Source organism: Nannobrachium achirus, assembly GCF_963921795.1.
Source record: "Nannobrachium achirus genome assembly, chromosome: 21".
Classification (NCBI taxonomy): domain Eukaryota; kingdom Metazoa; phylum Chordata; class Actinopteri; order Myctophiformes; family Myctophidae; genus Nannobrachium; species Nannobrachium achirus.
This window is the reverse complement of record NC_137828.1, coordinates 25,559,092-25,570,770: the sequence shown is the minus strand read 5'-3', so window position 1 is coordinate 25,570,770 and position 11,679 is coordinate 25,559,092. Positions and strand designations below refer to the sequence as shown.

At 43.4% G+C, this 11,679-nt stretch overlaps 1 protein-coding gene across 3 annotated transcripts in view; it reads right to left on the bottom strand.

Annotated features, from left to right (window-relative positions):
* Positions 1-1,071: 1,071 nt before the first annotated feature.
* The window catches only part of cdh7a (cadherin 7a), a gene marked incomplete at both ends in the record, with an annotated part of 322,682 nt that continues 312,074 nt past the window's right edge, over positions 1,072-11,679 (bottom strand). The window contains 2 exons of one of the 3 annotated variants that reach the window (XM_080752329.1): positions 1,072-1,382; positions 3,616-3,861. In XM_080752329.1, coding sequence (XP_080608455.1) covers positions 1,072-1,382; positions 3,616-3,861 — 557 coding nt within the window. The remainder of the gene's footprint in view (positions 1,383-3,615; positions 3,862-11,679) is intronic. The other 2 variants (XM_080752330.1, XM_080752331.1) reach the window with 2 other exon arrangements.

Below are 11,679 nucleotides of genomic sequence, written 5' to 3'. Positions count from 1 at the left end.
CATCCTCCAGTGGAGGCTGTTCTTCGGGGTTAGATGGTTCACTGTGGCATCCAGGTGCCCTTTTTTGTACAAAATGGAGGGTGATGTAACCCCTGGAAAGGCCTGAATCCTGACACAGATTCTTGTCACACCATCCGTGAACTTGGCGATAGAAAGACCGAAGGAAAAACAGATTCAAAGACAACAAAGACCACATTGTAACATCTGTTGAAAGCATGGTCGAGAAGAGGAGATTGTATGCTTTTTTTTTCCTGTATCAAAATATGCCAACTGTCTCTGCTTTGTATCTGCACACCTCGAGAAAACAAACAAAAAGTAAAACGCTCCCTCGCCACATTGGTTATGGTGTAAGAGTACTTTTGAAATAATCCATGTCGATTCCATGAATGTGTTTTTTTCTTCTTCTTTTTTGTAGTTCTGTATTAAACTTCTGTGGAAAAAACACCCCTTACCGTGTCTGTCAAACAACCCCCACCACAACCCCAACGAAAACATAGAAATTGTTCTCAATGTTACATTATAGTCAAATGACTACTGATAGGCGCATAGGAGCACTTCAGGAGAATTTTTTTTGAATATATATATTTATTTATTCTTCTTTAGCACAACGAGAGCAAAGGAAGGCATCAAAGCAACAGTGATGGGCTTGTGCCCATTGCTGGAATGAAGTACCCGGTGCCTCCCAAGAAAAAATGAAAGAAAAGGAAACAATAAAAAATAAAAAAAATCACTATGTACTCTGCTGTCAGTAGCCAGACCGTGAGTCCATATCCCAAACCTTTAATGTCTTAAGCGCACAAGGTTTTCCTCTTCAGTCGAGCCACTTTGGAAATCCATATGTCAATTCTCACCGCATCACGCTTCTGAAATTCCATAAAAGCGAGGTAAACAAACCCAAACTTTTGAAGTTGAAATGTATTTTTTTCCTTCCTTCTTTTTTCACGCGTTATCTCAAATTCTAGATCGCTCTTCTGTATTCTCCTCACGACAGGGCAGACGTTTGTTGTCACTGATCGCAATAAACCGCCGTTTGTCGGAAACAAGACACGCGGACGCAGGGATCTTTTGAGGCTAAGAGAAAACGCTGGTGCCGTCGCTGTTGCCGTACAGGTCGGCGAGCTTCTTGAAGCGCGGCCCCCACTGACCGAGGTAGTCGTAGTTCTGCTCCGACGAGTCCGTGCTCGGCAGCGACTCCAGCGAGCTCAGCGACTCCGCCACGGAGCCGCTGCCCTCGAAGGCGTACGTCTGCAGCGAGTCGTACGGCGGGGCCGAGGGGTCCGCGTCGGCGTCCCTGAGGCGGTCCCAGATGAAGTCGCGGAACACCACGTTGTCCGGCAGCGACTTGTAGGGGGGAGGGCGTGAGGAGGATGCCGTCGTCGCCGCTGCGGAGGCAGAGGCAAGGTTATTATAGTTAAAGGACAACTTTGTTTTTTTACAACAAGGGTTCATGTTTAGATATAATTAGAGAAAAGAAAAGGCGAGTGTATAATATATATATTTGAGTGGGTGAGGGCATGCGTACAAGTGGCTAATTATGTATTTTTAATAAGCCGGCAATGTATTTATTACTATTTACTGTAGGCCTACTAGCTCCCAATAAGTCACAATCTCCCATGAAAATCCGCGGGGCATCTTGGGAATGGGTGAGGTGACTAAAAAGACATAATTATCCACTTGTACGTATGCCCCCACCCACTAATAAAAAAACACTAAAAACGATAGAAAGCTGTAAATGAAAAAAAAAAAGAAACTCAGCTGTTCTTCTTTTCATCTAAAACATGAACCCTTGTAAAAAAAAAAGTTTTCTTTTAACGAAAACGAACAAAATAACGAAAACTGAACTAAATAAAAACTATGATAAAAAAAGATGATAACTAACTGAAACTTTATTGTGTGTTTACAAAACTAACAAAACTGAAATTATAGTTTTACTTTTAGTTTTTCTACTGAATATATTTGAAAAATATATATTTTGTTGAGTTTTTTTTTATCAAACAATAGGCCTACTAAAGCCCTTTGCACACAGGACAGTTGCATTTTTTCGTTTGCGGCATGAATAAAACGCATTGGATTTGGTGTGCAAGGCTGTGCGGAATCGGCGCTGCGGATCCAAAAAGGAGTCATAAAAGGAGTGATGAGTTTTTTACCGCATGCGACAAGACGCACAAATCGAACTGGGTTCGATCGAGAAAAAAACGCACGGCGGCAGCCACTCGTCGCACGGCTAATTCGGAGCCGGTGTGCATGAGGTCATAGAGAATCATTGTTTTCTTTTCAAAAAAATGTATTGTCCGTTTTATCCGTGCGGTTAAACGCGCCTGTGTGCAAAGGGCCTTACTCTGACCTTTTTGAATCCTGCACCTGACAAATAACCCAAGGATGGAAAGAAAAATGTATATATATATATATATATATATATATATATAATATACACACTAAAACTAACAAAAATGAAACTAAAACTAAGTGTTGTGGCAAAACAAAAAAAAATAGCAAACCCACTAAAGACCAATTAAAACTAACTGAATTAGATCAGTGGTTTTCAACAAGTGGTCCGGGGACCACCAGTGGTCCTTGAAGGGATTCCAGGTGGTCCCCAGCTAAATGGTAGAGAGTTGGTAACCAGATCGACCCAAAAGATCTTTAAAATGAAACCCTTACGGGTCCATTTGGTTTCATTTCATGCTCTCAAGAGTTAAATTATTGTTAAAAATCTGTATCAGGCTACTTAATTCATAAGAAGTCCACACAATTAGAGAATGTAGAAGAATTGTTATTGATCAACGTTGGCCTGTGATCTCTCCTATGGTCAATACAGCATGGAATTGTGGACAAAATCTTTATCCAACGATAACAAAATATGTTTGAGTCAGAGAGGCTAAATCTCATTAAATGGTGGTCCATGGTTCAAACAATGAATAAATAATGGGCCTTGATATGAAAAGAGTTGAAAACCACTGAATTAGATTTTTTCTTCTTTTTTAAAATACTAGAAGCTCGGCCGCCCCCGAGCGTCTAGTCAGCGCCCTGGCCAACTCGGGAACAATGTAAATAGGGAATGAATGCCCCGCCCTTTAATGCAAACCCCATTATACCTGTTGTCATAGGATCTGTTTTGACAATCTGTTTGCGTGTGTCCATTTATGCCCATATATAGAGATATCTGTCTGTCCATGTCCATTTTATGCCCATATATGGAGATGGGCGACCGAGCGTCTAGTCAGCGCCCTGGCCAACTTGGGAACAATGTAAATAGGGAATGAATGCCGCGCCCTTTAATGCAAACCCCATTATACCTGTTGTCATAGGATCTGTTTTGACAATCTGTTTGCGTGTGTCCATTTATGCCCATATATGGAGATATCTGTCTGTCCATGTCCATTTTATGCCCATATATGGAGATGGGCGACCGAGCGTCTAATCGGCGCCCTGGCCAACTCGGGAACAATGTAAATAGGGAATGAATGCCCCGCCCTTTAATGAGAACCCCATTATACCTGTTGTCATAGGACCCGTTTTGACCATCTACGCAGAGATTTGTCGCATTTATAGATAGATAGATGTAAAAATGAACTAAAACTAAACTATAGTGAAAAAATCCCAAACTATTATAACCTCGGAGGGAGGACGAGAAGTGGAAGAAGGTGGGGGTGTCCGGGGTGACGTCGCGCCGCGACGCCTTGGGGTCCTGGCGCATGGCGTTGAGGTTGCGGAGCGTCACCATGTCGAAGGCCTCGGTGTCCTCCTCGCCGCCGCCCTCGTCGTCGTAGCGCACAATGTTCTCGCGGATGTCACGCTCCTCCTCCAGGATGAGCGGCTGCTTGCGCCGCCGCCGCATGGTCACGATGAGGAGGACCATCACTGTATGGAGAGAGAGAGAGAGAGAGAGAGAGAGAGAGAGAGAGAGAGAGAGAGAGAGAGAAGACTGGGTTTAACCCTTTTAGTCCTGAACACATTATTATGCAATGTAGATTGCTTGTAGATCTGCTATTTTTGAAAAATCGTGAAAATTAGAAATTTGACCCGATTCTATCCACGGTTTTCCAACGCCCCATAGTGCATTGCGCAGACGCTGTACCGAGCTTCCGCCGCCGCAGCCGAGTGTGATCTTGATCTACAAGCTCACAACGGTTGCATCTGCGACGCGATGTGAGCTTGTACCGGTATGTCTGCTGTTAAACCGGAAGTGTGGTCCAAACAGGTCCAAATAATCTCCACTCCAGTAAACTCCCGCGGAAACAGGTGGATAAGTGTCTTTTGAATCCTTCTAAGATTTTTTGAAAAACCTTATGCTTCTGTGTCAGCAATCTGGCCAGCCATCGTCAAAGAAAAGGTCCTTTTCACTTAACTGGAGCTCAGTTAGTCTGTTCTTGAGAGACTACTATGTCAGTGGTTCTCAAACCTTTTCATGTGAAGGACCCCCAAAATGATTATGTATTTGGCCACGGACCCGCATCTCAAAATATTTAGTTCCAGGGACCCCCAGGAGGTTTAAAAATACATATATTCAAAGATTTGCACAAATTTTCACGACTTTTTCAAAAATAGCAGATCTACAAGCTCGCAGCGCGGCACCCTGGTTAAAGCATTCAATATTTCTAGGCCTAAATGGGTTTTTAAGGAAGCATAGCGTTAGTTTATGCAGGACGTGTGAGTCTCGCCCAAGCCCCCAGAACCAACGGTAGAACGTTGAAGCAGCCTTTAGCCTGGTGGTCAAAGCTGGCACTGCAGGCGGGGTGAACTATACATTGCACAAGCAAAAGAGGGCACCGCTGGGGTCTGCCATAGGGTTCAATAGACGTAGTTCGCCTGCCTCAGCTGTCAGTCAGATCCTTTTCCTATTCCTCATTCACAGATCTGCTGATCATTACATCACACAATGGAAGATTTCTTTAGAAGCTAATCTGATTAAATGTGCCTGCCCATTTAAACCTGGAAAGCATCTGTAGATCGAGTGCTGCACTGAGCTTTTATATCTGCTATTTTTTTAAAATCACTTTGAGTTGATTGATTGAAGAATGTATTAGATGTTTGCAAAAGAAAGAAGTACAGTTTAATGTCCGCACAAATCACTGGGTACAAGGTCAACGTAAAGGAGATCCTAGAAAGCTCTACGGGACTTCATTGCTCTAAAATGCAGAGCTTGCTGTCCTTAAATGTGCCATCCCTTTGGCTTTTAGGCTGTCAATTTTGCTTAACTTCGTTTTATTGCTTTTCATTATATTGCAAATGATGTATTCTGACGAGGGTCGCTTGGCAGAATGCTTTCAGGAGTACAATGAAGGCTGACTAGAATTGAATTTGATAAGAACTGAATTGCAAAACCAAGAACGCCTTAGAATAACATGAACTTCCAAAAAGGAAGACAAAAGGAAAAAAAAGTGCATTTACCCCTAGTAATTCTTTTGTAGGCTGCATATTTAATAAAATCCATCAGGCTTTTTTTTTTATTCGGCTGTCTTGCACACATCATGAAGGGACTTCATTTTTATAACTCCCCCTTCCCCTTTTGGAGCACAGCTCCTGGAACAGGAGCTATAGCTCCAACATCTGGCTTTGTCCGGTCAAAAACCAGATGGTAAAAACGTGTTCAAAATGTCTGGGGCTTAAAGACCCAGTGAAATGAAAAAATACATTTTTCACACTTTTAGAGCTTATCCGTGGTAATCATATAGGCATTCCTAACACTAGATGCCAACAAAATAGAAAATAAACATTTTTTGTGTATTTTTATATCAAAAGTCCCTAAATAGCCCATTCTTAACTATTTCCTGTGAACAGAAATGTACTGCATGATGACATAGACAGACTTTTTGAATATTAATGAACCTTTGATTACATTCACGTGTTTGATTCCCATTGCTGCGCATTCCTCCAAACGCAGCTGATTTTAATTAAAGAGCTACTCCGTTTTGAATGTCATTCGACATCCAAACTATGTATTACTCATTGTAAACGTAATGAGCACAATATAATATGTATCTGTAAACATTATTGCGACCGTCAGGTCGCAGTTACTATAAAAACCTCCACCGGCTGTCTGTCAGTCAGTCTGTCAGTCTGTCCGTCACGTCACACTTATATCTCCGCCACCGTTGCCCCGATCCATGCCAAACCCCTCATTTCTCACATGGTCCTCTTCTAGTGCCACCATGAGGCCGATTCACACAAAGCGGTACACAATATCTCCAAAGTTATGTCATCAACATGGATCTGTCCCATTTCCCATATTCCCTCCTGATTGCCTACCATTGCCTTCTAAAGTTTGTGTATGTGACCTGATGGTCGCTTATCTCCCGATTAGGGAGTCTTACTGGTAGGTTAGAATAATAAGCAACTTGGTAACATTCTGCACAAGAGGCAGCCTAGTCATGTATCTCTGCCTTGCTAATGATGTCTACAAACAAAACATTACGCATCACATGACTCAGATTTTACAAAAATCTTAAGGGCTTAAGGGCTGGTCCCTTCTGATTGGTTCAGAAACACACAGGCTTGCGCTTCAGACTGAAATTTTCAAAATAAAATGCCCAAAATAGCCATTTCACTGGGTTTTTAAGTAAACTTAAGCATGTCTCATCTGGCCTAGATATGGCCTACATCTTGGCACAAACGGCTCAAGGTTTGTAGTGTAAAATGTCCAGGGCTTAAGTAAACTGAAGCGTGGCCTACATCTGGCCTAGATATGGCCTACATCTTGGCACAAACGGCTCAAAGTTTGTTGTATGCAGAGTACGCGCTGTGACTGGTATAATGAGAGGCTTGATGGAATTGACTCATAAGTAACACCACTCACTTCACACTAGGAGAGATTTATTTTTTATATCTAACTCCACCAACCAGCTAGAGCAATGTTTTCTTCCTTATCTTCCTTATTTAGTTCATCTAGCTTAGTACACCAGCATTGTCCTTGCAGGGGCGTCACAAGGGGGAGAAAAGTGGGACTGAGTTACTAGTGCCCAAGGTGGAGGGGCCTTAATTATCTTATACTTTAGATGTTGAAAAATAGCAGATATACAAGCTCACAGCACGGCGCCGAGTGCCGCGCTGCGAGCTTGTAGATCTGCTATTTCTGAAAAGTCGTGAAAATGTGTACAAATCTTTGAAGTAAGCGAACATTTGTAACTCAAATTTTGCTTCTGGGTGGTCCCTGGAACAAAATATTTTGAGACGGGGGTCCATGACCAAATACATATCATTTTGGGGGTCCTTCACACGATTTAAAAAAAATAGCAGATCTACAAGCGAGTGCCGCGCTGTGAGCTTGTATATCTGCTATTTTTCAAGCGTTAAAGCACAAAACAATGGGTTCCCCGTCTAAACGGGTTAAACCCCCTCCCCCTATGAAGAACATTCATGGGGGGCCCCGCAGTGTACCCAGGGCCCAGAATTTGGTGTGACACCCCTGTGTCCTTGTGGAGCAGTTTGTGCTTAATGATGAAGATAATACACTTTTCTCCATGTCATTGTTGGGAATCCCCAGATATGCCAAGTTCATTGCTACGATCCGACTCCTGGAAAGAATATCCTCAGGGAAGTGATATGTTTTAAGATTCAACACAAACACAATTCAATATGGCAATTAATTTGGCATTTTCAAAATCATTATATTAAGTTGTATATGGATTACAAAGTGTCTGCTGGGGATCCAGAAGGCATAATATCCATATTGATTCATCCTTCATAAAAGGATTAGGTGAACTAACTGAGATGCTGCAAATACTGCTTGGTTCTGTGTGCTAGTAATAGGCTCTGTGGATAACCATAGTCCCAGGTATACAGAAGGTGGCATAGCCAGGGGTGAAAGTGAGCCGGAACGACCCGCTCCCCGTTCCGTTAAAACATCCGGAGCCGGAACGGCGTTCCATTAAGAGGAGGATGAAGCAAGCTGTCAAAATCCCATATTAAATAACCTGCCACAAATGCACACCCAAGAAGTAAACAATCTACTAATGTCAGATTAACATACACAAGTGTACTATTTTCTAATTAGGTGCTTCTGAATTGTTCCAGTGTGTTTGTGTCAGTGTAATCCATGCTGTTTGTACGCTGTGTTTGTCTGTTGACATGGAGTGACTTGTCGCAACGCTTCCATGTCCACACATGCTAGCTGGAACGTGCATGGGATGTGCCTCCCCCTGTGGATGATCCGTTGATTCTGAATCTGTTCTCGACACTGAATCACTACTCAGCCAGTGGTCTGTGTCCCGCGACTTCGAACCGGATCCCATCGTTCATTTAAAAGAGCCGTTCAAGAGAGCCGAATCGTTCGCGAGTGAGAGTGAGAGTGGCACTAGCGTTGACTCCCATTGTAAAGAATGGAATGCGGAAATGCTCATTCTATCTCAATGTGATAGTTCCAATGTTTGGAACCATAGGCAATAGTTACGCACACAGAGCCCATTCTATTTACTTCTTGAACACTGTTTTTCTGAACCACATTAACAGTTTGCCAGCCAAAATAGAATGGTGGTTGGTAGATTAGCCGTGAAATTTCTATTATTGTATTGTGATCTGAGACATAATATTATGTTTATAAACATGAGCCCGCCACCCCTCCTTCTTGGACCGCACCGTTGTTTTTTCTTTTTTCTTTTTCCCCAGGTCATTAGCTCACTGTGATTTTCTCGATCTCCGTTGGGATAGAGTGGTGGTTTTGGCCGAGCATCGATCTCCCCGTGCGTTTCGCTGTGCGCGATCCGCGCGCATAACGATCCATGCATATAGTCCAGGAGTGACTGAACAGTCGATGTGACCACTTTGGATAGCCTAGCACCTAGCACTCCAGCTCTGCTAGTGCTATCGTCTAAACAACAAGTGGGTGGGAGGAAGGAAGTCTAAAGAAGGAAAGGCCATGAGAGTCACTTCTTGTTTCATGTCAGAGCAGCCACGAGCCACCGATGGACGAGCGGTGACTAGGGAAGGTTAGACGATCGCCGATTTTCGGATCAAAATCATTTATTCCGGTTTTAATGACAAAGTCCGGGAAAGTACGGCGCGGCTGAGACTCCTTGCTCAGATGTCCGATATATTACGGTTTTAACATTAAGGGGCTCCCCGTGGCTTAGAAAGGGTTAATCCAGATCAAGGCTTAAAAAAAAGAAAAAAAGAAAAAAAAAACAGTTGTGCGACTTCAAAGAGAGTTCAAAAAGCAAATCGATTCCCACAAAGCAAAGTGTCACAGCCACTGAAGGAGGAGAAAGGAAACCGATAACAAACAGTACATGTATCATATATGAATAGGCTATGTGTATGGATTATGAGCTGTCTGGCATTCTCTCCACTGTAATCAGCACATACAGTACCAACTTCCAGAGAGACAGTGATGATTTTTCTGACTAATGCATTCATAATGATTTGCACCAGCAGGCAAAAGGTGCACTGAACCGAAGAGACATTTCTATTTCAAGAACATTATCTATCCGTATAATGGGCAGCAGAGTAGCACCTTCGTAAGAGCATGATTCATAGAACACAGGCTATTAGATAATTAGACTGCTGTATGAGAACAGCAAAATGTATCACATTTATTTTTGTTCCTTTACGACATCTCGCAACTCTTTGTCAACAGAATCTGTGCACAACACCTGCAGAGTATGTGTGCACCTTCTCACATCAACTTTCCTTTTCATAGAGTAGCCTATACACCCCATGCTTTTGGTCGATTTTGTGTGCACACCCTTGTTAAATCTGGGCCCTGGACTGTAAAGTTTCCTATACATGTGCTGTCAAGTTTTTTTTAAGGGTCCAGAATATGACTATTATTAGGGTTCTCACCGACAGAAACAATAAAATAGATTCTTGAAAAAACTGTATAAAATGGCACAATTATACATTATAGATATGACATACCTGGAAACTATACTATCACGTATCACATCACATCCATACGGTACATTGTCATAGCACAGGACTAGTAGGAAGGGGACTTCACTGGAGTGCAAAGAAACGTGTCCTTCTGAGACCTTTACCCACAACCCCTGCTCCCTCTCTCTCTCTCTCTCTCTCTCTCTCTCTCTCTCTCTCTCTCTCTCTCTCTCTCTCTCTCTCTCTCTCTCTCTCTCTCTCTCTCTCTCTCTCTCTCTCTCTCTCCCCCCCCATACATTATTGCTGAAAATAACTCTCCTCCCAAGCAAACTGGCAAATGTCTAATGATCCTCTATCCATCAACGTCACCCGGGTGCCAGTGAAATATCGTTCCGTGGGCCCCATATTTCTTTTTTTCCCCCTTCCTTTTGCGGCGTCTATCCAGCGCGGGGCTCGAGAGATCGAGGACCGCGGGAAACTGAAGGGAGGCAAATGTGCCGGTTCACACCTCATAATAAGGGAGCAAATGGGGGGGGGGGGGGGGGGGGGGGGGGGGGAAGGGAGAGAGGAGGGAGAGAGGGACACTGATGAATGGGTTACTTCTTGGTGACTTGGTTGTTGTACCTCGCTGCCAGCGTTGCCAGGCTTTGCGAGAGAAATACGCAGCCGGGTCTATGAAAACAAGCCTCAAAGATGCGTCCTATTAGGCCGAGAGCACAAACCTATACTGTGTACTGTACACGTTGGCTATTTGAAAAGGGAAAGGCTGTCACGATGCAACGTGTTGTGAGCTTGTAGATCTGCAAAAAAAAAAGTGCAAAATGTGTAATTTTCAGTTCAGATCCAGGGTACATGGATGCATGAGCATTTATTTGGAGGTCCTTGACATGAAAATGTTTGAGAACCACTGGTTTAAATACTGAAAAATATATATTTTTTAGAGAATCTAGGAATACTACCATTTCCTTTTTACTGTAAAACACAGGACTGTTTGCCTCTACTAATATTCATGAAACACATAAAATGGCTGTTTTAAAAGTTAACGGACAGAAAAAAAGAAAGGAAAGAACGAGAAGAAATCGGCAGAAAATAACAGTCTCCTCTCATTAAGGGCTGTTCAAGTCATTCCAGGATCTCATTGGATTCAGCAGGGCTTTCTCGCAAAGTGAACCACAAAGTGGCAGAGCGTTGGAACAGACTATTCGCAGCACTTTCCAACAAAGCTCTTTAGAGGGGTTTTAATGCCTCGAAGGCAGCCCGCCGCCCTGCATCACAGCGCCTGGAAGCTGGCCAACAGCCAATCACGTCCCTAATCACAGAAGGTGGGGCTGCGGGTGGAAGGGGGCCGAGCATACAAATAGCCTCGTGCAGGGGTCTTCAACAGTGTCATCATTACACAGGCTGAACATGCTCGGCTTCACAGTAGAATGCGGGGACGTGCAGAGAATGTTAGAGAGGCATGGGGCTGAAATTTCTAAAAGGGACTTTTGGTGAAAATATCGAAAATAGCAGACCTCCAAGCTTACAATGCGTCGCGCTGCGACACGTTGTGAGCTCGGAGGTCGGCTATTTTCGATGCTTGGTTTCTACATAGAGAGGGCAATTCTTTCTTCATAAGATGCTTCAATTTCAGGAGAGTTTGGACAAGGCAATTCTCTGAATGCTGCCTTCAGGAATGGCATGGAAAGAGCGCATTTGCATTTCTTTCACCTTAGTAAAAACCACATTCATGGTCTTGAGAGGGCACTTTTTACAGACGGATAAAAGGGTAGGGGCTGTCTATATGTGCACGTGCCTGGTAGAATGCCTATGCAGCATGACGGAGGACCTGACAATGGAAGAGTTATCTTTTGATATCAAGTCCACTATTTT